Source organism: Taeniopygia guttata, chromosome 1A (genome assembly GCF_048771995.1).
Source record: "Taeniopygia guttata chromosome 1A, bTaeGut7.mat, whole genome shotgun sequence".
NCBI classification, from domain to species: Eukaryota; Metazoa; Chordata; class Aves; order Passeriformes; family Estrildidae; genus Taeniopygia; species Taeniopygia guttata.
Window position 1 is genome coordinate 36,412,716 of NC_133025.1, and position 26,782 is coordinate 36,439,497.

At 39.5% G+C, this 26,782-nt stretch overlaps 3 protein-coding genes across 9 annotated transcripts in view; 1 reads left to right on the forward strand and 2 right to left on the reverse strand.

Annotated features, from left to right (window-relative positions):
- Window positions 1–7,378, reverse strand: part of CAPS2 (calcyphosine 2) — a 34,084-nt gene extending 26,706 nt beyond the window's left edge. For 4 of the 6 annotated variants that reach the window (XM_072923092.1, XM_072923093.1, XM_072923091.1 and 1 more), the window contains exons 1-3: window positions 7,269–7,378; window positions 2,627–2,734; window positions 279–325 (exon numbers count right to left, since the gene is read on the reverse strand). In XM_072923092.1, coding sequence (XP_072779193.1) covers window positions 279–325; window positions 2,627–2,704 — 125 coding nt within the window. In that variant the 5' untranslated portion in view covers window positions 2,705–2,734; window positions 7,269–7,378. Of the gene's footprint in view, window positions 1–278; window positions 326–2,626; window positions 2,735–7,268 lie in introns of those variants that run through there. The other 2 variants (XM_072923094.1, XM_072923095.1) reach the window with 2 other exon arrangements.
- A 3,397-nt stretch (window positions 7,379–10,775) lies between these two features.
- On the reverse strand, window positions 10,776–13,805 carry LOC101233417 (uncharacterized). The gene is made up of 2 exons (XM_012569005.5): window positions 13,403–13,805; window positions 10,776–11,014 (listed from the first exon to the last, which is right to left on the reverse strand). Exons 1-2 carry the CDS (start codon window positions 13,803–13,805, stop codon window positions 10,776–10,778), a joined length of 642 nt encoding a protein of 213 aa, XP_012424459.3.
- A 5,391-nt stretch (window positions 13,806–19,196) lies between these two features.
- Window positions 19,197–25,479, forward strand: LOC100230452 (glioma pathogenesis-related protein 1). Of its 2 annotated transcripts, none has more exons than XM_030260150.4 (6): window positions 19,197–19,499; window positions 21,635–21,880; window positions 22,328–22,440; window positions 23,160–23,242; window positions 25,008–25,034; window positions 25,119–25,479. In XM_030260150.4, exons 1-6 carry the CDS (start codon window positions 19,326–19,328, stop codon window positions 25,343–25,345), a joined length of 870 nt encoding a protein of 289 aa, XP_030116010.4. In that variant the 5' UTR covers window positions 19,197–19,325; the 3' UTR covers window positions 25,346–25,479. The 2 variants fall into 2 exon arrangements, with proteins under 2 accessions (XP_030116010.4, XP_072779198.1); XM_072923097.1 differs by having other exon boundaries at window positions 23,160–23,203.
- The last annotated feature ends 1,303 nt before the right edge of the window (window positions 25,480–26,782 follow it).

Below are 26,782 nucleotides of genomic sequence, written 5' to 3' on the forward strand. Positions count from 1 at the left end.
CTACAAACCATGCTCCCACACAGATGGACCAGTGGGTTAGACCCAATGTCGTCTCTTCCATCTTTACCCATTCTATAATTACACCTCCACTCAGCCAAACATAAACAACTTAATTCCAAAGTAAATAATGCATCAAATATTCTACTTCATATATAAATCACAGAAAACAAACATATGATGATAAATTTCATGGAATACCAAGTTGCATGTCACTACAAAAGCAAATGCAATTTGCAAACACAATTAAACAAGTTGAGCAGAAATAGAAGCAGACTTACTCTGGTGGGAGAGGACTGTGTGTAGCCTGTCTATTTGGTCTCCAGCCCTAAAAGAATGACACATTATTACATACCTAGGTAATTCAGATTAAAATACATAGTTCTCCCTTTCAATTTCCCCTCAAATATTTAAAATTAGAAGCTTAAAATATCAGTCCAACATACTTGACTAAGACACTACTAACAAGGGGGAAAAACCAAAAACTTCTCATTGAAAGCTAATTCTTTCACATCATGAGACTAGCAGGCTGAATATTCATCATGACAGGAAGACTTCCTGCCATTAAGAATCTAGACAGCATCCACATCAGCTATTAATAATACATTAAAAATAATCTGTGCTCCTGAGGCTTTGTACCACCACTGCTCACAAGGCTTTAGGTCACATTGTCCTTGTCAGCTGGAAACCAACCCTTAAACTAAAACCACAAGACTGACAGCCAGGTGGTTCACAAGGAGCTAGCTCAGACCCCAAAGAACCCTTGATATTTGGTGTAACTGTTTCATCTCAGCCTTACTATAGCTAGCAGTCGTGATGATGATTAGACAGTTCACTTTATTTTGCAAGGCTGAATACAACACAGATCTCCAAATTCAACTAAGTAAGAACATAGCAAGCAAAAAGACTCAAGCCAAAGCATCACCTATCCCCCTATGACTTTTTGAAACAGCTAGCAACAAATCCATAGGGCAGGCTGCTTGGGGCAAGCACAAAGTAACAATTCACCTAACTGGCCTCCCAGTCTGAAAAAAAAAAAAAAATGGTTTGAGAACATTCAGAACCAGGGCTAACATTTTTGTTTTCACACTTTCCAACTCATAAATCTCAGCATCACAGCCTAAACGGAGCAGAATCCTATTTCCAGCAGTACTCGAACATCCTTCACGATCTGAGAGCAAGCACAAAACTGTAACTCCTTTCTTGCCATACAGCCTTGCAGCTGCTCCCGAAGCAGAAATTCGGCAACACTACCCTCTAGTGACTCCGGAACGAGCCCCGGTACCCAGGTTTGAGAGCTCTCCGCATCTAAAGAGCACCGCCACCCTGTGGTCACCTACCTAAGACCGTCAAATCATCAAAAACAAGGCATTACATACCACATTTATCTTTTTTCTGTATCATTTTAACTGTGGTGAGGTAAAGAACACAGCTAATTCTAGATGCTTAAGCCTTAACATGATTCCTTTTCTAGAAGTCAAAAAATCAGGAAGAAAGCAAACAAAAAACATTGTGAACGTTGGGGTGAAGCAAATTATCTCAGCATAGTTTTAATTTAAGATTTACTTTTGCAAACTACCAAAAATCATGTGGACCAGAGAGTCTAAATTTGGAAACTTAGTTGCACAAGAAAAAAAGAAAAAAGGGAGGAGAGATTAGACTAAAAAAAAAGATATTTCTTTTCTTTTACAACCTACACTAAATGCCTCAAATGTTCTTGTTACCCACAGATATTTAATTTTCAAAAATCTGGTTAAAACATTAACAGTAACATTATACACTGATGTGTTATCATTTACAAAAGGTCTTTTTTCATTCCAAATCAAACTGAAAAGAAGACTAGCCCATTGGCAGCCAAACTCCAAGAATTCCTAATGGGGTCACGCAACAAATAAGGAAGTAAAATGGGTGCTTAGGGGCTGAGGGAGGATTAGCAATTAACTTTAGTTCATGGACATAGAGTACACAGTATCTGTGAGAAAAATCAACTGTTACTAACAATATTAATATTTACCTCAGCAGTAAGGAGAATAATGGCACTCAGAATCCAAGATCATATTCTTAGGGACTATGAAAAGTTGGCCCTAAAGTTTCTACTACAGTGAACCTGTGAGGGTTGCACACCTACCCTATCTCAAAATGTAGACTATTAGGAATACCTGGAAAACGTAATTTCCCTCCATACTGAACACAGAGCACAGAGATTAATTTTTCATGTTGACCTAAAATCATGCCTTTTCAAATCATATTATGGGGCCTGCTTCACTTTATTGCTGTCTTACAAAACAAAAACACAGACCCACTTGTTGACAGTTTCACCAATAGCCTGAGATAGCACATAGTTCAAGCCTCTGTTGCTCTTAACTGCAAGTACTAGTTCATTCTTAAATCCCCCCACATTTCAATTAAGTCCTCAGAGTAGCAGTTATTCTAGGATAGCGTTTATATTGCAATTTCTTGCCTTCATTTGGGAAGCTGTGGTACTAAACTATCCCTTTCCAACAAAAATAATTTCTTTACAAGGTGTCTTCTTTATAGAATGGATTTTAACCTCAAATTAAAATATCTGAAGTATGATTAAAATATCAAAGTAAGGAAGAAAAACAATCACAAGCCTTCCATTGACTACCTGACATTTCTTCCCCATCAATGACAAGTCAGCCTTCCTTTGAGGGGATGCAGCAACTCCTTTAACTTCCAAATCCATGCAAATTCAATGGCAGCTTTCAGAAAAAAAACTGAAAAACAGAAAACACTATTAAGAAAAACATGCATTATTTTATCTAAGTACTTCTGGGGCAAAACCAAAGTTACTGCATTAGAAAGAATCTTGGTATTGTCTTCAGCAAGCTATAAAATGCTGTCGGTTTCTCTTTTTCACAGCCTCTTAATTTCAGTCTTTTATTACTAATGCTTAACCACATTCCTGTTCAAATTTATGTTTTTGCCTGAAGCTTAACTCCCTTTTCCCCTTACACTTATCAATACATTCTCATTCCAGTAATACTGATTTGTTACCCCTTGGCAACATCAAACCTTTTGTACTCTCCTCTTAAAACTGCTGCCTGGCTCTCCATCGCTCAATGCCCTGGGAACATTTCAGGAAGACGGACGGGTCGTCCCGGCCAGGCTCCGAGAGCTCCAGGGGGACATGCCACCAAGCATTCCCGCTCCGCTGGCTTCTCCTTCACGCAGCCAGTTTCGAACCAAAAGCCCATCAGTCAGACACCCCATTTTCAATCGGAAGGCTGACGGCCCTGAGCAGCTCCCACTGCCAGGCACCCTTTCCTTTCCCGAGCAGGAGCAGGGCTGCAGGGCCTGCCCGGAGCCCCGCACTGCCCTCCCGCCCAAGCCCTTCCCAGGGCACGGAGAATGGCCGCGCACGGCCCGGAGGCGCTCCCGAACGGAGCATCCTCCCACCTGGGGCGCAGACGGCGTTGTTGCACTTAATGGCTCACACGCTGAGATTACTTTTATCAAACAACAACGCTGCAAAAGGCGGAATAAACTATGAGCTCAGCAGCTCCATGGAAACGATGCATTTTCGCAAGAGGGCGCGGGGCCCGGCGGGCAGGGGCTGTGTCTCACCGGAGCGGTGCCGGGGCGCAGGGCTGGCGGACCGGCCCCGCCCCGCCCCGCACTCCCGCCTTGTCTCCACGGTGCCCGCGCCGCGGGGCTGCCGCTACAGCAGCGCGGAGCGGCCAACCCCAGCCAGGCCTGGCACCAGGGCTGCGCAAGGCGCGCCTGAGCGGCCAACCCCAGCGAGGCCTGGCACCAGGGCTGCGCAAGGCGCGCCTGGGCGGAGCGGGGAAGCGCAGTTCCCGATGGCTCCTGCGGAAATACCCTGCCCGGGCCCGGCCGGCCCTCCTCCCCGCGCCCACGGCCGGGTCTGCCCGCCCTGCGGCCCCCGCAGCCCCGCCAGGACGGGCGGGCGCTTACACACCACACGGGCTCTGCCCCGGCAAACGCCGGCAGCTGGAACCGGAGACCTCCGCTGCGGCGAGAGCGCAGCGGCACGCTCGTAGCCTGGGTCAGAAACACAGCGACCAGCCCGAGGCAGCTCAGGGCCTCTCGGACAGCGGCTTCAAGTGAAGTGTCGGCAGCCTCCGGAAACTCGCGGAGGTGATGATGCAAACACAGCGCAGCACACCTGCCTCCCGCTCCATGGCTCCCGCAGATCAACGGCCTTGACGCTAGTTGACCTTAATACATTACATATTTCAAAGAAAAACCTCAATGAAACTGATTTTTCATTTGTCCTGAATGCCCAGAGCAACATCAGTTATTTTCTAAAAGCAAATTGTATCCAAGTACCAGTTCTGATTCACCCCTTCTGCCTTGGGGGAAAAATCTGCCACCGCTTGAGAAACCCCGGCTCTGTTGTCAGTCAGTTTTCCAAAGTTAGGCAAAATCTCACTTAGTGCAAAACTACTAACACATTGATGCTAAGAATGTATTTCTGGATGCTGCTACTTCCAAGCCTGTGTGATCCAGTTTTAGAACAAAATACAAAATACATACCATGTGTCTACACCAGAATGAACAATTCATTCCATTTCAGTGAGTGACACAATAATAAATTTAGTCCCTTTAAGCACAGTACATTTCCTCCATAAAAACAAATTCACATGCTATTCTCCTGTAAGAATAAGGATGCCAGAAGAGTTCAGGCATCATAACTGGCCTACTTAAAAGCTATGCAATTATAAAACAAAATGTAACAGTGCTGTACTGTCAGACCTACCTCTAAGGCAACTCCTGTCATTAAAAGGCTGGCAGTACCATAGGTGTGAACAAAAGAAGTATTAAATGAACAAAAAAAAATTAGTAAATAATGAAACGGTGGACAAAAATTATTCTGGCAAAGGAAAATAAATGCTTTTCCTAATACTGACCTCAAAAGGCAGCTATCAAATTGGCATAATGTATTGAAAACAAGATCATACACCCCACACTTCTTGAATGGTACATAGCAACACATCTGTTAATTGGGATGTAAAAAAATAAAGTGTATTAAAATGAATCAAAAGGTCAGATTCAATGGTATTAAAATAAATGTCAAAGAGAGATACAATACTAATGGGTATTAATCAGTTATTAGACAGCTACTGAGTTTAACCAGTGACAAGTGGGGAAGAAATTAAGTGATCCAGTGTAATACATTTGGGATTGCATTGACATACAAAACTAAATATCATTATTCAAGAGACTGCAAATTCAGCCATCAGTATTTTCATATAGTGTCCATGGCTAAATTTCTCTCTCCAAATAAAGAAACTTAACTATGAATGACTATCAAAGACTAAATGCATTCTGCTTTTCACACTCTCAGAAAGTTTTTCCACAAAGAGCTGAATTCAACAGTGCATGCTCTTTAATGAATTCAAGAAAGTCACAGTTCAAGTGGCATAATGCTTTCTAGTTCCAGAACATTTTCTCAGGGGTCTGGAGGTCGAGGTGGCCCCAGGAATGCAAAAGTCCTTGCTTCCCAGCCTGCGCAGCCAAAGAAGAAGTCGGAATGCATAGGGTCAGCTTCTCAAGGTTGTTTATTTTCTCTTATCTGTAACATGCTTTCTCAAGGAGCTGAGCTCTGTCTAGCAAGTCAGCCTGCGACAGACTCCAACCCCTCTTGGGGTGGTGTTACCTTTTATACTAAAAACTACATTACTATGTTTACAATAACGTGCCAGTATCTATCATTTATGTTGGACAGTGTGTCTCTACCTTAAACCAATAGAAAAGTGTCACCATCACAGCAAGACACGGAAGGCAACAAGAAGAAGAAGGTCAGGACATGCCCAAATCCATCCATCCTGTCCCCTTAAACCCCTTATTTTAAAACCCTAAAATTCTACTTTTTCACCCTGTGTTAATTCAACTACCACACTACTCAATCCCTTGTGGCTTGTAATTCTTCATACAAAGTTGGAAGTTTTTTCCACGGGCTAAAATCAAAGCCACAGGTGTTTTTGACTTTGTGCCAAGGTCTCTGAGCCCCCTGACAGGGTCTTGAGACATCCAGGGCAGCCAGAGGGATGTCCTGGGTTCCCACAAACATTTATGGAACACCTGTTCTTTCTAGTCTCAAGACGATATTCTAAAATTTTAGTGAAGCATCAGATATAATTACAGTGCATTATATACAGAGTACAGAAATATTTTTATAGGGAAAAAATAAATAGAAAAAATATGTAAACATCCTGAGTAAAATTCTGCTGCCACTGAAGTCAGTTACAGAATTGTCATAGATACAAGCAAAGGCAGTATTTCACCCCTCTTTTTAAAGCATATAGCAGTGCACATAACTTCATTTCAGTTTAAAGTGCATACAACATTATAAAAAGGTTTCATAAGCTTTTAGAACTTTTACATATGCAGATTCCATTCATATCTATTGCGTCTCCTCAGTCCCATCTCTTCTGATTCAATGACATCTTTGCTTATCATTTCTTCATCTTCCACAACATCTGCCTCCAAATGATGTATTTCACATTCACCATGTAATTCGTGCTCTTCTATTTTGTAATCATTATCAATATCCTCAAGTAAATCTTCATTACATTCATCTTCTCTGTTGTCCATTTCTTTCTCTTGAGAATGTTCGGCAAATGACTGAATGAGATCTTCAAGTTTCTCATCACAAATGTGTCCAAAATCTTAAAATTCCCAACAAATAATCAAAATTAAAGTTTACTGGTAAGCTTTGAATATCAGTGTCAGTTTAGAAGTAGAGTATTTTTAATTTTTTTTTCTCTTTTATTAAGACTTGAATAATGCAAAAAATCACCAAATTTCTAATGGACCATTCTTAATATTTAAGATTTCTCTTGGCTACTATGCAGCTCTTGGGAGTCTCCAGTTGAAACTAACATACAATTTGCTGTATAGTGTTTTATGTAAGCATTACTCATAGCCTCTGAGGTCCCCATTTGAAAATCCTTTGCCTAAAGTTAGTCCAGTACTAACAGACTACATAAGAACATCAATTCCTATGTAGTCTGTTAGTAGTCTGTTCCTTTATCAAAACAGGATGTGACTCTGTGGTCCACCCCAGTTCAATGTCTTGAGCACCTATTCTTAAATAAATCATGATGTATCAAAAATTTGAAATGGGATACATCTCAAATAAGAAGAATGGTATTCCTCCAGAATAAAACTAATACCACACAAATTACCTAAGACTCAGAAGCTAAACATCATTATAGTAAGATCTATCTATTATTTTAAAATATAAACTACTTAATTATCTATCTGTCTGAAAATTAAATTACCTTTCATCTTGTTTTCTGATTTATCCAATCCACTTTCTTTCATCAGTCGTCTAATTGATTGGAGCTGTGTCATTATTTCATCTTTCTGCTCACACGCTAAAGCATTGACACTAGGAAAAAAAAAAAGACAAATGTTAACAGCTGAAATATTATCTTGGAAGGGAGTGCCTGACAATAATACACTTATTGTAATATTTAGTTTTGTGCATAAATACCATAGTGAAGTTTGTGAAATGTTTAGGTCAAGCTTTCCTTTGAGAACTGTCTCTTGAGAAGCTGGAAGGCCATTACATCATACAACCACTCAATGTCACGGAACTTTGGAGTCCTGAAGGCCAAGGTCAAGCAATGATTCCAAATTAATTACTCCAGTAATTATCCAAAGTACTGTTATTAGTAGCATGACAATGCCTAATACAGAACTTTAGAGTTTGAAAGCTTTTCTCATTCAAAGTTTTTTTTCTTTCCTCCCTACCACTACTAGAAATTTGTTAGGCAAACTGGCCAGTGAATTTACTGCTTAATAGTTTCAGCACATACCCAATTCAGAAGTACACTGCAGAAACAATCAGGAAATTCTGCATGTTTTAACCTGTTTCATGAAGGGAGCTTTTATGTTACTGATTCCCTTGTCATATTAAAACAGACAAGTTCTATTTCACTGAAACACACACACTTCACAGATTCACTTCAAAACACACAAAAAAAAAGCAGCTATGCTTTGATAGCTTTTTTTTTTCTTATAATTACATCTAAAAGAAGAAACTCACTCTGCTACCAAAATCTATTTCCCACAAGGCCTTTCAAATGCTACTGAGTTTAAATATATTTTCACTATTGGTCTCCTTGGTCAATATAAAAGTTCATCTCTGTTAAGACACGGTAACATGATCATATCTTTTGCATTTATGTTTGGTGAACAAGAGATGGGAAGTGTCTGTGAAAAAGTTCACAAATGGCAGAATTGGTATCACCTGCAAAAGCCTACGAAAACAATAAATAATCAAAGAAGGTTCCTAAAACTGTTCCTTACCTATATGTAAGGATCATTTTAAGAAGTCGTTGTTAAAATTTTGGTGAATTTCAATATACAGGAAAAAACACTGAGATTTTTTTTAGAAACACTCACCAGTTTGAAAGTGGATCCAACTGAGTCAATAAAGAATTTAACATTTTCTCTGTCTGAGCTAGGTGTTGCTCCAGTTCTAAAAGCTGATGCTCTAACAAAAACAAACAAACACAAGCAAACAAAAACAACACAACAAAAAAAGACAAAGGTGTGGGGGGAGAGAGAGGGGGATGAGGAAAGAAATAACATTGTAAAAAAAGTCTTTACAATATCATTAGGATATTCATTTATATTTTTCGTTGGACAGATTCAAAACCAGACAGCTTCTTTCACATGAAAAATTTGACAATATGAAAAGGAAGTGGTGGGGCTAAGAACAGAAGACTTATTATGTGTGAGCAGTAGTCCTTTCCAGCCAGTAACCTATCTCCAATAGTGCCCAGAGGACACCTTTGTAGAAACTGAGCAAGAATGTGGAGCTCACCTTCCCAGTCTCAAAAACCATGCAGCTGCAAGACTTCCTGAGATATAAGTACTGTATTTATACTTTTCATGTGCTTGTATATTCACACCTTACAAATATATTTAATGCTTAATGCACTAGAATCAAGAGGACTTACTCCTCCTAAAATACAATTAAACTTTGAAGAGAGAAGAATGCAACACACAAGGATGATGAGTAGGCAGTGTAGCAAATCACTGCTGAATCTCATTACAAACATGGTATACACAGACACCAAACAATGCTGGTAGTTGTTTAATTCACTAAAAATGTCTCTGTACAAGGGAGAAAAAGGTATGAAAACAGCATCAACTTTGAATGTTTGTGACAGTTTCTCATTTGGCCTAGAAATCATACATGGTCTCTATAATTGTTTAGCCACACAGTTCCACTATCAATACAGTTCAGTTATAAACCAGATCATTATCTTATTTTTAAATACCCTATTTAATTATATCCCACTTCAACTGAAGAAAACTGAACAGATCTTAAGTGAGAAAAACATTCAGACATTTTAGAGGCAAAGAATCATACAGCATTACAACAGCTGTTTTAAAGAGTATTACATCTGGAGAATTAAAACAAACCTCAAACAAGCATTTAAAACATACAGAATAACAAAGTGGGTTTTTGTAGATTCCTAACTGCTCTCAGTTAACTTGAGAGATTGTCTTCATTTAGCTAGATTGCATCAATGAAAACATGTTTTTTTCCAGTAAGAAATAAGCACTTTTGTGGAACATATGCATTCTGAATGCATATCTTACCTGTTTCCTTCGCCTTGTCTTCTGTACTCTTTTCCTTTTTGGACTGACCTTCTTCATGTGACTTCATCTTTAAAAAATACAATCTAGTTAAACAACCTCATCACTACCTGTGTACTAAAAACAAAACTGCATTTAGAACTTAAGCGAAAGTAAACAGCAACCATGAAAATGTGCTACATTAATGAAACTTTTCTTATGTGATGCCTCATCCTGTCTTAAAGTAACACTTCTGACTTTAAGTAAACACAACATGACTGGCAAAAGCTGTAAAAGAAAGCAGTTGCTATTTCAAAAAGAAGCAGAAGAAACCTTCTAGGTCACTGGATCCAGTCTCCTATCATTAATTAGGATATAGAATTTATTTCTTAAAGTAATAAAGATACTATCATAAAAATACTTACATTTTAAACCCACAAGCCCAAGTGTATAGAATTGTAACAGCCAAAATATGGTTTTCATGCTTTTCAAATCTTGTACTAAACTGGGTAGCCCCTATACTCATTTTGCTAAGCCGTGATAACTTTCTCATACACAAGATTAACATGAAGTGACTCCAGAAATGAGCATGTTGTCTCCAGTCTTACTCCTGTTCATTTTTATTTTCCCTGAGGGCAAGCAACAATATTCCAGGTGCACTTTCAGCTTTGTGTATCTCTTACTATAAATAATACATTTCAAGATTGATTTCTTTAAAAAAACAAAAAAACAACCAATCATGTGTTCTCCTTTTTCGATTACAAATGGTACAAAAGGTATCCCATAACCTGCATGTTGCAACTGCATGATCACAAGAGAAGTCCAAACAAAAGGTTAAGTCTACTCACTGTTCTACCTAACTGCTAATCTAAGACCACTGCTCTGCAGGAATTGTTCGCCTCCTTCCCATACTCAATCTCATTCTGAAGAATGAAAAGGAAGGGAAACACTGATGATACTTAGGTTACAGACTCAGGTAGCAGCACTGTTTAGGTTCTCAGATTCTCATTTGAGGCTGCAGGGTGAGTAAGATTCTCACTTCTTCAAGCGTTTAAAAATACCTTAGCCAGAAGCCTTCATATGGAAGAATTAGATACGCTAAAAATTTAACTTTGGACTTCACATTCAAAGTCAGAGCAAGACTCAGAATTAAAAAAAAAAAAAACAAGCCAAGCATTTACACTTTCTCCTAACTACAATAATTTAATGCTTTTCCTATGGCTTACCTTAAGAAGTTTGTAGACTGCAAACATTCCCACTCCAAGAGCATACAACGGCATGAGGGTGAATGCTAACTCTCGACCATTTCCTCTTGTTCTCTCACTTTTTATCTCTTTTTCCATTGCATTTCTCATCTGTTGAATACTCTGGTAGGTATTACTGTCAGAATTTCCTGGATTCCGGTGCACTTGCAAAACTGTCTGAGGACTACCTTAAAAATAAAATTGAGGGAAAGACAACCAAGTAAGAAATAAAATCAGGAGTCCACAACTGGAATGAAATTATTTTCTTCTTCTGTAATCATTGTTCTAAGATGGTGTGGGCAGCCTTGTAGCCTGTTAAAAAATTAAAAATTATTCTTACATTAACAGAATGCAGTTAAATCTAGGCAGCAAAATCTCTCAAGCCAAGCTTGGTTTCTTTAATGTACAATTTTTAAGCTTTTTCACAGCAACATTGGCAAACCCTCAGCAAATCACAAATCACAGAAAGATAGATGTAACAAGAAACAATTTAGATTTTGAAATTAAAGCATACTCAGAGAAACTATTGATAATGCTGAAAATATTCATTAATTTTTTTTCCTTTGCACCAAAGGAACCAAGTTAATTACAAACTGAATTGTCTGATACCAGAAAAAAACCCCTTTTTTTGAAATACGCTGTGTTGCTTCTTTTATTATTTTGACAGTAAATGCAGTCTTACATGGATATTCCCACAGGCCTAGAACTACTGTACCTCTGCAAATCAAATATTTAGCAGGAGAAGATTATACAACACCCAAGAGATGCAACCTTGGAAGTCAGAAGTGTTTTTGCATGTAATTTGCCTACCAGAATAGGGAGCAGATGAGAAAATAGCCAATGTTATTGTTCAACATAGGAAACAGGTTATTTGGTAGTTAAATCAAGGGTTCATGGGACATGCACATATGGAACACCACCATCAGCTAAAGAAAGCAGATGCTTGCAGAGACGGACAGCAGGGGATTGGGAGATTGTGAAGTTTTACACTGATGCCTCAACTGAGTGCCTAGACTAAAAACTTAATGCATCAGGACTGAGTATGGGTATGGCAAGGTTCACGTTCAATATAAACTCCCAAACAAAATACCATCATCACTACTTATCAATTACTACTGTAACACTGGCAATTCAGGAACTCACAGTAACATAACTCAAGTGTGCAAAGTACAGCCACGATCAGATAGACAAAAGAATTAATGTTACACAAAACTTAAATGCTCTAGCTGATACAATCAGAATTCAAGCTACCTTCATCATTCAGTGCAAATTCAGGCAGGGGTTGTCCTTTCAGTACAAGTAGGTTTAGACTTGCTAAAACTGCATTAACTAATCTGGAAATCACATATTATATTTCTTTTCCACCTTTCAGAATGTTTAATATTGATTACTAGTTTAACATTTACACCCACCTTTTTTTCCCTATTTTAAGTACTATTTGTTTTTAAAGTAAATGAGTAGTTTTACTAAAATAGTAGCTATCACAGATGAACAAGATTTCTACAGACCATACAAATAAGAATGTGGCAAGGGAAACACCTTCAGGGTGGAGGAATGTTGAATCCTAGTCCACTAGTGTCCTGCACCGAGTTTATTCCACAGAAGAAACAGCAAAGTGAGTTACTAGCCAACCAGGAAAAAAGAACCACCCAGAGAGATGTGATGTGATCATGTGAAGTGTTTCCTTTTTTTGGGATTTGGTTTTAAAATAATTTGATCTATAGGGAATATACAGCTACCTTATAAATAAAAAATAACCAGGCAAAATAGGACAGGCAAGAACTTATGAAGCACAGTAAGTTTGACATCAGGTGGGAAGAACACGGTAGCAGCTCAAACCTCCATTTTTCTGCCAGCAGGGAAAAGCACAGACATTTGGAGGATTATAGCAACTACCTGTCTCTTGGTTTGAAATACCTTGGAAGGCATCATCAATGAATCACAGAGCTACCTCACAAAAGCAGGCTTTTAGTGATTGTCAAAAACAAAGGCGTTTTCGACCTGGAGCTAAATCGTGACATGCAGCGACATGGCTTAACATACATGGATACCACTATGGCTCCACAAATAGTAAATTCTATAACCCATTCATTGATACCTTTTCTAAACAAGCATCTTGAACTCTTTTTTAATATACTGCCGGCCAGATTTTGTATGACTGTGCGCGTATTTACTGACAGCAACACACGCCTTCATTACTGCAATTGACTTTCCCCTGTGACACCTCTCGGCCCATCTGTTCGATTGTGTCCCTACGGGCACTGCTCCCCACACCGCTCCGCACTTCCAACTACCGCGTGTTTCCTGCACTAAACAGCACTTCTGGTAAGACAATACAGACAAAACCCAAAGCACCGGCGAACCAGAACAGCAAAACAGCGCAGAAGGTGGGGGTGTTGCAGGCCAGCTCGAGGAGGTCTGAGCAGGCCTCTCGGTCCAAGCCCGCGCAGAGCGGGAGCTCCCGCCGGAGGGATGTAACGAGTGCATCCCGCTCGGATCCCGGCTTCCCTCCGAGCCGCCCCAGCCCGCCGCGGCTCCCGCGCGGCACCCGGCCGCGCCATCGCCCCGGCTCCTACCTCTGCCCTGCAGGCGGGGATCGTAATGGCCGGGGCCGGCCTTGCCGCCCCGGGATCGGCCGGGCCGCCCGCCGCCTCCTCCCCCGAACATCCTGGGCATGACGACGAAGACGCAGAGCACCAGCACGGCCGAGACCAGCACCTGCTGCACGGCCGAAAGCGCCATGGCCGCCGCCCGCACGCCGCCTGCCCGCGGCCGGGCCGCGCCCCGCGCCTCAGCGCCCCCGGCGGCGGCCGACGGCACGACACGGCACGGCTCGGCCCCGCGGCACGGCACGGCACGGCACGGCACGGCACGGCACGGCACGGCACGGCACGGCACGGCACGGCACGGCTCGGCCCCGCGGCAGGCGGGCGCTCCTGCGGGAGCGAACGTGTGACTGCTCCTAGCGCTGAGGGGCATTTCCGCTGCAAAGTAAAACTTGCGCTGGAAAGGGTCGCACAAAAGTGAGGAAGATGCAGAAAAAACAGATGTTTGATGTTTAGTCCGCTTAGTGCCCCAAGAGGAGCATGTTAGCAATGGGCAGCTAAATGATGAGCATCCTGAACACACTTGGAGCAGGCATTTATTCAGCAAAGAATGTCCTTTGCTAGGGTGGGTTTTAAGCTGGATTGGCAGACAAGGGGAGGGGTGGTGATTTGGAAAGTGATGAAGTTTGCAAAAGACACCATACACGGTTTTAAATGCTCAAGCATAGGAAACCCAGGAAAAGTCATGACTGAAAGTATGGCTTGGAAAAAACCAAAAGCCTTAGGGAGGAAAGAGTATCAGCAGCCAGTGGAGTTAATTGTAAAGTCCAAAAAGAAAGTAAGAGTGAAGTGAAACGTATGATCACCAGTAAGCCTAAAATCACAGCATCTTCTGTTAAGATATAAAATGGAGTACTTTAATGGTAAACTTTCTGAAACAGTCATGACTGGATGACAAATACAAAAGATCATTCATGTTCAGGAATGAGCTCTAAAGAAGAGGTAGTAGAATGAGTTACTGGCCAGGAATTGGCACATTTACCTCATGAAGCTGTCTTTGTAAAATGCCCTGATGTGTATTTAAAGCCATACTGTAGGAAGAATAAATATTTGTTTCCAGAGGCTCTCTTAAAAAATACTTAAAATATTTGTACTATTGAACCTACAATATAAGTGCATTTTACTTTGAATTAATCTTTATGTATCAAATCAAAATCTTTAATGCCCTTTTCAACAATAAAACACAAAAGGTTTTGTGTTTAATTAGCATGCCAGCTATTCCTTGCCTGAAGACAAAACTGCATTTCAACTTTTTTTTTCTGTTGCTAGCAAGTGCTCTTACAAAGTTAATTTTCAAAAGTGAAGGGAGGAAAAATTTGTCTCATTAAATTAGTTTGTATTTCTGTGCTGCAATAGGAAAAGTCAATTAAAATAAACCACAGTACTTGCCTAAATAAGGAAAAGTATTTTCTTACGAAGCTCCAGTGTTTGATATTTATCTGCTTATTGCTGATTAGCTTTATCTGATTAAGATTTTGTTGTAACCCAACATTGCATAACCATTTCACCTTTCATGCTTTGTAGACTTGGGATGCAGCTTTGGCACAGACTGCAAGAGCATAGAGAAATGAATGCACTTATACTTAAGTAAGAAACATCTGTACTATCCTCATTTCACATCTGTTGGAGAGAATATTTGGATTGGAGGTCATTAAGTTTTTTGATGTTGCTGACGCCATTAAATTGGTATGGTGAGGTCAGATTTTTAATTTCCGTAGTGCAGAGCTGTACTAAGGTTTGTGGTTGTTACATTCAAGTAAGAGTTGTGTGTGGTAAAATGTCCTGGTTAGTGCCTGCCATGTAAATCAGTACCATCTGTACGTAACACAGAGGTGTACATATGGTAGCAAGTGGCAGCTCGCTGCCTTTTTTAACATCAAGCAATGACTGTACTGCATTACCCCTGCACTGGCTCACCTCAGTACCTTGTGCAATAATTCTCTCTTCTTGTCCACAACATCGACCTCACTGAAAGCCTCACTTCTCATTTCACTGCGTGATTACTACATGAACTTTATAAAATAATAGTTTCCAGTTCCCTAGTTATCAAGCCACACAGTTCAGCATTCTACAAAGTCTGGAGATGCTGTTCAAAGTAATCACAGTAATTGCAGAATGTCTGTGGGTATTACTTAATAAAAGTGTTGATAGAAGGATAAAATACAGCCAAAGTAAATTTTTTTCCTTATAATTCTCTTAAAAAAGAAAAGAAAAAATCAACAACAACATTCATTATATTTTGATTTCTCAGTGGTAATTCAGAGAAACATAATGCTGCCGAGAAAGTAAAGGTTTCTTTTGAACACTTATTATCTTAATTATTAATTCCCATCTTGAAAAATAAGCTTTGCAGTAGAATCAGTTTCATCTATAAGCAAATACATGATATTTCACTGATCTAAAACAGATGATAATTTTAATGTCAAGTAGATCTTATCTTGTAAAAGCAGCTCTTAAATTTCTTATCTCAGTGTTCAAAGATGCTTAGACTGCTCTCCATGAAAATTACAGATGAAAATACTGCGCTACCATTGTGCAACCAGACACAACGGAATCTGTGAGATTCTTCTTTAGTAAGCTTTGGATTGTGAAATGAAAACACCAAAAGTTACCAGAATTATTTATGGAGCATTTTCCTTTCAGTTATTTTTTGTCTTTTCTTGCTTATTTCTCTTCAAGTGTTAATTCTTGTTGTCTGCCCCTGGTTCTGCCTATAACAAAACCAAAAGCAAGGCTGGAGGATTTAAGTTTTGCTGTTTATTTGACAGTAGATTTTTTAGAAGGCTAGAAGTAGACAGTATCATAGGAAAGTATTTTTTATTTTTTCTGTGGCACAATAAATTATGAAAAGTTACCTATCAAGGTAGGTTTTACATTGAAACAACTGAAATTCAACCTCGTCTGCATAGAATTCTGGAGAGTTTTGCACATTTCTCTTAGAGTGATGGTCACATCTATACTTTCTTTTCCTTGATTGTTTGCTCCTTTCCTGTTATACACAGTTAAGTCATACCAAAATGTTCATGCATTTCAGGCAACATTACAAAGGAAACTAACCACCAGAAAAAACAAGCAGTGTATATGGGTTAAACACTATGAACATCATAATTGATAATCAAGGACCATGCTCTATCCAGGAGCAGTCATGTTCTTGAAGGCTCAGACACAAAACTGAAAATGGGTAAAATTTATAACCCATAAATGGATGGGCTGTGTAGACCTGTTGAGAGCCACAACACTGGAATCTCAAAATGGTAGAAATCGCAAAAAAATATGTGAGGCTGTTACATAAAGGTCTCTGAAATGCTTAGTCTTTAACCCAGTATTCAGTTAACACCATTTTAAATATTAAGATCCATTTTTTTAAAAAGGTTATGTTTTATGTTTGATGAACACAACTGCTTCTTTCATTTATAATTGAAGAGATGAAACTTTTGGGAATGGTCGAGTCAGTTTGTCCACCTGAGGCCTGTACCCTTACTACTGGAGAGACACTTTGATACTGACTAAGCTACCATGTCTGCAAGTCTTTCAGAAACAGAATATATGATCATCCAGATGTTTTAGGTATAGAATTAAACATTTTTACTTGAATTCAATACAGTTTGGTTAATCATGTACAGAAGGTATTGGAAGAATCTCCTAAGACAAAGCAGATGCCTAAACTGTAATGCCTGTCTTAAGTTTGGCAGGTAAAACTCTTTGGTCTAAAAATATGCAGTGCCAAAACTTTTGCACTTAAGGTTACAGAAGTAATCATCCAGATAACTTCAAAATTACAGTAAAACTATCTGCAGTCCAGCCACATACTAATGGCCACCTCTGTTAATTGTGGAAGTCTTTACAGCCTCATTATTACAAAATAATTTTAGGATTTTTTAGCTTTTAATGAATAAAAAATGACTTCTTACAGGGTAATTCTTGTGGAAATTCAATATCACCACTGTCCTTGTCCCATAATTTGTTTTCTGCCCTGAGGTGCCATTGTGTAATAGCAGAAGCAATGCATGTCACAATATTAGTTTATTCACAGGTCTGGAAGGCCAAGTGATCTTGCAGCTGCCTAATCCTATGGATAGAATAAGAAAACCCAGACAATCCACCCCATTTGTTTAACGCAACCTAGTAAGTCAAGGTCAGACCTTCTCTCCCCAGCAAAAGGAACAATACTGAGGGGAAGTTGATGATTTGAGAACAAAATTAAATGTGATTTCAGAGATTCCCAGGCATCATGGATATCTGTAACAGGCTGTAATTCACCAGGTTTTAGTCCTCTGACTAAATAGAACATTAGGGAAAAATTTAAAATCTGAGGTTTTATTTTTCCAGCCATTTTGAACTAAAAGCAGGTCAGAAGCGCAAAAGTGGGATGTAATAATGGGGATTTTTTCAAAATCATGAGGCTGTAAATCTTCTTGTGTGTACCCAGCTCATGGTGCTAAATTTCACTCGAGATCTCTGGATTGGTAATGGCTTATATTGTCCAGACTGTGCTATCCAAATGTGCTACAAGGCTATAATGTGCTATCCAAATTCCAAAACTTAATTGTTGAGATCCACTACATAATGCTGGCAAAAGTCTAAAACTCTCTTATTGGAAAAATATCATAGATGCTCAAGGGCAGGCTGAACTTCTGCTTTAATTATAGGTAGAGTCACTAGATGGAGCCAGAAATACAAGAAAGCATTTTATAACCTGGACTATCCTGAACCCATAAAAATTTCCTACTGCATAAAATCACCAGTCATTTTCCAAACAGAATTTAAACTGCATGCATATATAGGTGCAAGATCACTGTACTGTTAAATTAATGGTGCAGTTTTAGTGTGATGGGTGTTTTTGTGCAAACTGCATGTAGTTGTAATAATCATGGTTTTACATTAAGTCTGACCGCCAAAACTGAGCAGGGAGTGAGACCCATTAACATATTTTGCAATCTATTTGCAACAAATTTTCCCTGTAAATCTTCATAAAACTGGATTACAAGACCTTAGCTCTTAAAACATATGGTTCTTCTTATGCTCTTGCATATCTGTACAATTTGGCTTAGGTTTGAAAAAAGAAATATTCAAACAGCTTGTAGAACAGTTGGGGAGACAATACAAATGCCAACACATACCATCCTACTGCCCTGAGAAGTTATCTGACTTGGAATGTTATACCAGGAGTGCTAATCCTGTAGCTGCTCTCCAGAAGCACAGGAAGCTGCTCCAGTGATTTCAGGCTAGCAGGTAATAGCAAGTAATTAAAGAGGAGAGAACCAACACATACTCAAGCCTAGGATTTCCAAATTTTATTTTTTGTTACACACACCAAACCAGGCCAGAATGTCTGTTCTGCAGCAGGGTGCTGTTCAGGAACCCTTTTTTTCCTCCTTCTGAAGCACAGTTTTCATAATTCTGTTTATTTCTTGAGCAATTTTGATATGGAAGCAATGTCCTGCCACATAATTGTAGCTAAGCTGGTATGACTAAGCAATACTATTGGAAAAGCAGCTGAATAGTAGATTCCTGTTTTGTCAAAGCTGCATTTTTTGTGATTGATGCAGGTTTTAAGAAAGCTGTTCAGCAGCATCTCTTCAGATAAGACCAAAAATCCAGAATGGTTTGGCAGTCACCCAGGATGGAGCACACTCAAAGAAAAGACAGAAGTATACTTGGAGTGTTGCTTCTTGCTGATATGCACGGCAGGCGCCTGTTTCGTGCTTTACCCTTTGACTGCCAGCTATGATGTCAGATAGAGTTGTACCTGATTAAGCAAACGCTCTTCACATCCTGTTTGACATTTTCAAGTGCTTCCACACCCAGAGGACAACTTCTGCAAAACTGCTTGCCGGTTTCATCTCCACCTGCGAGATTTTTCATTTTAAAACTTACGAAAAAACACTGGAGAATGAGGAAAATCACATTTTTCTTTGCTGCATTGTTCTTACTGGATTTTTTCTCTTGCTTTTGTGCTTATCCCTTGCCTGACATAGAAGATGCAAAGTTTATTGAGGATTGTGTGAGAGCTCACAACACATTTCGATCCAAAGTGAGTCCACCAGCCAGCAATATGTTTCGCATGGTAAGGTGGTGTTTGTGATCTTTTTGAAATTATTATATTTGGGCTGCTGATTTAGCCCATCTTATTCTTCATTTGTACTGTTATTCTTTCCTTTTCAGTTAATGATTTCTGTAACATATACGTTGATTCTTTGTATGAAATAGAATATACATTCATTTTCACAGTATTGTTCAATTTTAATAATTTGAAGGGAATTTTATTTTTAGCACAAGATTTAGCTACTCAACTTCAGCCAGAGCAAAGGGCTTTATTGCAAAAAAGTGTTCAGTTCTCATATGTCATCTACCTCTTTCTAAGAGAGATAGTAATCTATTTTATACCAGGTCAGGTTTCATACATAGGAAACTGACTTTTTAAAAGTTTCTGAGTAGGCAGTCTGCAACAGGATTTGTTGAAAATCTATCATCTCTTGTTGTTTCTTCTAATCTAGAACATGTGTTGAATAAAGGGATTTTCCAGGACATCCATTTAGATACCTGATATTCATTTGCTGTAGCAGGGTTTGAAGAGTAGGAATAGTGATATCTAGGCTGAAAAGCACAGCTTGATACAAATACAGTGGATATCAGAACAGGTTATGTTATGGGTAGGTCACACGTTGTTCAGTGGAATACATAAGAAAAAATGTGCATAGCTCTCTGAGGGAGATAACCTCAGCCAGTGCATGTCACTTCTCTGAGCCCTCCAGCAGTGCTGCATAGCTGGAAAGCAAGTTAAATGCATAACCACATGCAGTGTAGGAATCATTTCTACAAATGTAAGCTCACAGTAAAGGAATGAGATTCAGAGTACCAGTGACTTTAATTTCTTGCCATGTTAAAAATGATGTTTAATTAAAAAAGCTAGTGCACAAGAGCAAACTTACTTGCTCAGACCAAAGACCCAGTAATTCTGGAATAACAGCAGGACAAATATATTTAAACCTCTTGAATCAAAGGTGTACTTGCAAGGTATACCAATCATGGTGTTACAAACTCTTAATGGATTTTTTAAAATTATTTTTTCAGCCTTGAGGTCATAAAAGTTTTTATAATTTCTATCATCTCATGGCAAAGGGTTTCACAGCCTAACCACAGGTTGCATGAAGCTATTTCCTTGTGTTTGATTTGGGCCTGTTAATGCCTAGCTTCATTTAATAGTATCTGGCCTTTTTATTGGAAGATGCAAGTTAATGCTGCTTATTTACCTATTTCATACAAGATGTTCCGATGTCTCTGAAGCTGCAAAGCACTCTGTTGCTGTATGAAAGTTCTCTGAACCTGAAGATGATCATTCTACTCCAAGTTCTCTCTGGCCTTTCTAGTTGTAGTGTACCTTTCCTGAGGTGGGATGCTGTGCTGCACACACCATTCAACAGGACTTCTGCAGAAGTGTGATTATATATGTGGTTTTATTCTCCATTCCTTTGCAAAGGGCTTCTAATACTTTGTTTTTAGTCTACTACTATCAAGTGGTAATAGCCATCTCCAAACCTGTTATTAGGAACACAAACTCAATATTTTCTCGCATCCCTTAACTTGAATTTCAACGTACTGAACTTTACTTGTCAGCATAAAATCTGCAAGTCTGCCAGACTGGTTTGTTAAATTATTACTTTTGCCTCTTTGTATGGGAGTGTTTCCTTCTCAGCCCAGCAGAGATGAGGGAGTCTTTTATTTGCTTTGTCCATCTGCTGAGGAGGGAAGAGAGAAAAGAGGCAGAAGGAGCTGAGGAAGGGAGCAGCTGTGACTCTTCCTTCTGTCCTGGCCAGCAGAAGAGAATTTCTATCTGGTCTGGTAATAATTGCCAAGTGCAAATCCCTGGACAGCCAACATCTTCTAGGCACAAAGTCCCCCAGGCCCCTCTACAGCTGGAAGTTTCACACAGTTATCCCCTCCAGGTGTAGCTAAAGATTGCACTCCAGCTGTAAATATATTAACAAGTCAGATACAACTGAACAGTGGATAGATCCTGCATATCCTGCAATAGCTAAGGGAAAAAAGAAGACAAAAAATTGTTATGGGAGCAGAAATGACATGTGAGAGAAAGAAACTGAAAGCAGGGATGGGAAGCAGGAAAGTTTCTGTTTAAAAATGTCTGAATTCGGCGAAGTCACTGCAGTGCAGATTATAGTATCTTTTCTTCCTTTTCTACAGTCCTGGGATGCTGCTTTAGCTAAGACTGCCAAAGCATGGGCAAAGAAGTGTAAGTTTAATCACAATACCTACCTTGAAATGCCAGGAAAAATGCACCCCACCTTTCACTTTGTTGGAGAAAACATCTGGACTGGCACAGCCCACATCTTCTCTGTGGATGCAGCTCTCGGGTCCTGGTTTAATGAAGTCAGCAGCTATGATTTCAGCACCAATACATGTACTAACATGTGTGGCCACTACACTCAGGTAAGTCCTACATGCCCAGTGCTTTATAGTCTAACATATGGATAGTCAAATACATATATATAGAGTCTAATTTCACTGAAGATCTGAGTACAGGCTTGGAACAGATTGCTTTGGAACAGGAATTACTGCAGGGCTTTGCACCCCCCAGTTTATTGTTGCATGAGATTGGAAATAAATATTATGAGTCCTAGGGATGTCAAGTTCTACTTCCAGTAATGGTGGAAAGGGATTATCCCCTGGCAATTTCACATTTAAAGGGTAGCCAGATAATAAGTGCAAAAAATAGCTATCAATCTGTCATTTTGTCCCAGCTGCCCTTCAGGTTAAGTTGTTCTTGTGTCAGCTTATTTAAATTTCCCTGAGCTAGTTCCCTTCTCCTCCTTCTCTTGATGCTGTTGCTTTCATAGTATTTGAACGGTGCATTACATACTTCCCTTTGTCCTGCAGGTCGTCTGGGCAGAGAGTTACAAAGTTGGTTGCGCAGTTCACTTCTGCAACACAGTTGAAAATTTTCCAGGACTATTCAAAGCAGCACATTTTGTTTGTAACTATGGGCCAGCGTAAGTTAATTGTGGCATTTGAGGGTTTTTTGTTTTGTTCTTTAAATATCCCAACTGATCTGGTATCAGATGCCAACTGATATGATGGATGCAGTTGTGACAAATTTCAGAATAAGACCAAACGTCCTCATGTTACTGTTCCAAGGGAAACTTCCCCTGGCCGTTGGGAACAGAACCTACTGGACATAGCTGGGACTGCAGAAAATCCCATTCTAAAAAAAGCAGGAGAGCAGATCATAGCTGACACCACTCACCATAATGCAGATGGTAGAAGAAAAATCTGTTTTGATTTCAGTCTTTGCAGGAAATGTGGGAAAGGTGTTATGTTCCCACTTCAGAAATATTACATCTTTCTCTGGACCTACACGAATTTCAAAAAAGGCATTGCAATATAAGAAATAAAAGGAAGACAATCCTCTAGTTTATCTGGTACCTTGCAGTATTTCTACTTGCTTTTTACATGTTTGCTTTTTAGAATCCAGGTGGGTAATGATGGGCTAGAGGCAAATTCTTGTATGTTTACAATAATACAGTATTGCCTGAGAGGTCTCATTAATATTCAGTGGCAGGAGTAAACTGCTTCTCATGCCAGTGAGAGCTTTAATCTGATCTAAAAAAGAGTTTCAAAAAATTGCAATGGCCAGTTTTTTGATTAGGGTATTCCCTCCCCTTGACAACTTTTCAATGACAGCTAACAAAATACTGTTTCTGTTTTGCAGGGGGAATTACCCAAGAAAACCATACAAAGAAGGACAGCCATGCAGTAGATGCAGTAATGAGAAGTGTGTAGACAAGCTCTGTGGTAAGACCAATGTAATCATGTAAGAAAATTGCACAGAAACAAAAGTGGCATAATTAGCAGTGGAAAGACAACAAGAAGTCAATTTGTACTAAGTGCATAGTAGGTCTGTAGCACACCACACAACAGCAGTACCAAACTCTGGGAGAATACTGTAATAAGGAAATAATTGAAATACTTTGCAGTTGAAGACTTTCAGAAGAAGAAGCAAGAGTTTCTGATCTAGAGAAGTCTCAGTTAGACTATTTTCTCCCTTTTATCTGGTCAGGAAGTCAAATTCAGAATTTTAGCCCCAAAAAAATATTCACTGTCTAGTTCTTCTCTCTCAGCACAAATAGGAAATGGATCTTCTGCTTTTCTGCTTATTTAGCATGTCCTAACACATTTTCCAGACAACTGTATTTCCGAACTAATAACAAGACTGTATCAAAAAGCACAGTTATTTCTAACTTCCACAGTTTTCTGAAAAACAGCAGTGAGATCTTGTTTGTAATCTTTTTCCCTACTATGCTCAGTGTTATCAGAGTGCTGGTGGTAAATAATTAAACAAAGTGTTGTAACAGAGCTTGGAAGGCTCAGGGCATGAGGGGATTTTAATCAAATCTCAAGGAGTAATTAATAAAGGACTGGTAACCCCTTTGGAGCAGGCCTGTGGCAGCTGTGGGACGTTTGGCCGGGAGCTGATGCGGGGCTGAGCTGGCACAGTTCACTCACAAGCTCTGCAAAAGATGCACCAATGAAAGGAGTGTGGTTGAAGTAAAAATCTCTCTGGGTTGGAGGTGTTCCTTGCAAACAAGGTGTTCCTGGGTCTGGGAGAGAAGTGAGTGATGGCGAGGGGTTCAGCCTGCTCCCTCCTCCTTGCCTCCCCTCCAATGAGCCAGAGTGACTCTGTGCTGGGTCTGTCTCTCTGGTGTCAGGGTGTGGGCGCAGCAGGGAAACACACAGCCTGTACCCCATCACTGAGTCTGCTCCAAACAGCAGTGCGCCTTTATGTCAATTTACCTAGTCCCAAAACTGGACAATGTTTTTAATAAACATTGCCCAGTTTAGGACTTATTAATTAAAGGAGGTCCAGAAATGTCTTAAATCAAATATTAATTTTATACAGAGGTTTAATGGGGATGGTCTTTACTAGGCAGGCTCTAGACAGCTTCAGCTGTAGAAATGATTGAGCATTTGGTGCTCTTATTTTCTTCTGTAAAATCCTGGCTGACTCATCTGAAAGCCACATACTGACACACCACAGGAAAACTAGAAATATCTCTACGACTAGGGGGAGGGACAGGAGGAACAGGAAATTTAAAAGTTAAGTGCTAGATCCTACCACCCGCTTTTACCATTTTCTCCTATAGGGCAAAAGAGGAATTTCAATAGGATGCACATAGGTAATCCTGCAAATGCCTCAAAACTTATAGTAAAGGTGTACTTCTGTGATAAATTAGTAGTTATATTTGTCCATTTGTAGCTACTTAAATTTGGTATGCGTAAAAATTTTAAATTAATTCCATATTTTGTTGTTATTTTTTATTCCCTCATCTCCATGACACAAATTCTTCCTGATACAGCTGGTTTTTTTCTGTTTCTCTTTCAATTCAATAAAAAATATGAACTCCACACCAGCTGGGAGCCTGCTCTTGCTGGCCTGCTTCCCCCTTGTAGGATGTTCTAGGCATTAGCTGGCATCATCAGTGCAAAGGCTTACCTCTTTACACTAAGAACCACCATTGAATGATACTCACATTACTTTCCTCTTCTGATCTCTTTGCAGAAAATACAAATCGTGAGAAGCTGATAAGTACGTATCAAATTGTTCTTAATGGCTTTCCTGTAAGTATGGCTAAAACTAGATCTTAACACGTGCTTCTTCACTGACTTTTAGGTTATGACAACTGGTATCCGGAATGGGATACACAGCCCCAGCCACCACAGCCCCGTCCCCCCAGGCCTCCCGTGCCATCACACGTCCCACCTGTCGAGCATCCACGACCCACTTGTGACCAATACTGTCTTAGTGTTTTAATTTTAAGGCCACTGTTTCTTGTATTGAGCGCTGGTGCTGTACTTCTAGCACAACAGCAATTTCCACACACTTTTTTTTATGAGTAATGGTCAATTAAGATACTGACTGTGATCCTACTGCTGTATTACTCTCACACAATTGGCACACATTAAAAAAAAATAATTTGATCATCTTTCATTATCCCTGCAATGTTTATCCAGCATGGGAAAGGCTGCTTCTTCACTCAAGGCAAGATATAAGTGGCTAGTATAATTTATTGTCAGTAGCTGCAACATGCTCCTATGTCTGTACGAGCCTCTTAGCTCTAGGGGTAGATTGGTAGAGGGACCACAGAGACTAGACTCCATGTGCTAACAATCTTCCTGGATGCCTGGGGCATCACAAAGACACATCTGAAGTGGCACACTGTATTCAAAAGAATCACTAATTCATCTTCATTAACCTTCAGTTATCCCAGACACAATTTCCCCCAGATAATGGAGGAATTACTGTATATATTACTTTTTATGAACAGGAATAAAGCTTGCCCTTTGCTATATTTAGCCTATGTGTGTCAGTTGTATATTCAGTTCTTCTCCTCTCAAATTAATCCTTGCTCTCCATAAGTAAAAGTATACCAGGGAAAGTTGACAGAGTAAGGATTAAAGTGGGGTGTCAATGGGGAAAGCTTAATTTTAGGATGTGAAATAATGAAAATATGCAGAGTAGATGGCAGCCATCATGAGTTTTCAGGTAGCAGGAAACAGAGATGGAAAATGAAATGGGCCCAGGACAGATTCTGGTTTAGAAATGGAATATTTCAGCCTCATTTAAAAAGCCCAAACCTCTGATGGATTCAGTTTATTTTAAGAGACATTTAGCCCTCAACCTGACCCCCATTGTTCCAATATATGTTTGTTAGTGAGGGGAATCTTTCAAGCCGGGAGATACTGACTGATATTAGCAATGCAGAGCCATGCTGCAATATTTAAAGCTGCTTTAAATATTCAATATTTAAAGCTGTTTTTTTCCTCTTTTGTCTTTGTTCTAATGTTTTAAGAACACAGTGACTCAAATTCTGAGCCACATTGCAGCATGTCATCCCACAGAATAAAAATGGGCCCCAATCAAAGTTCTTGTTAATAGATCCTTTGGGGTGGATTAGAATTTACACCAAATTAGCAGTATATAAACAAACAAACAAATAAATAAATAAGGTAGCTTTATTTTATAACTATTTGGTTGTAGTGGAAAGGAAGAAAATATGTAAGGAAAAGAAAGAGAAAAAGCAATAGCCTTAACGGCATGTAGTTTCATTGAATAAGAAAATTTATCCAAAACTGTTTTGCAATACATTGGGATTTCTATGAACAGGATTATAGGGGTCAAACAAATAGTAACAAAGAAGCCTAAAGGACAGGAGAGACATTGCCCACCGTAATTAAAGAAAGAAGAAAAAAAGAGACAAGGCTGCTACAGCTCTAATGTGAACTTGTAGCTCAATTTCCTTATTCTCATAGCAGTGTTTTTGAAATACGACTCGT

Coding starts and splice junctions, on each gene's coding strand:
- LOC101233417 (XM_012569005.5), bottom strand. CDS start 13,805: ATGCCCCTCAGCGCTAGGAGCAGTCACACGTTCGCTCCCGCAGGAGCG. Junction 11,015..13,402: donor TCCCCGCCTGCAGGGCAGAG/GTAGGAGCCGGG, acceptor TTTATTTTTAAG/GTAGTCCTCAGACAGTTTTG.
- LOC100230452 (XM_030260150.4), top strand. CDS start 19,326: ATGAGGAAAATCACATTTTTCTTTGCTGCATTGTTCTTACTGGATTTT. Junction 21,881..22,327: donor TGTGTGGCCACTACACTCAG/GTAAGTCCTACA, acceptor TTTGTCCTGCAG/GTCGTCTGGGCAGAGAGTTA. Junction 25,035..25,118: donor AAATCGTGAGAAGCTGATAA/GTACGTATCAAA, acceptor ACTGACTTTTAG/GTTATGACAACTGGTATCCG.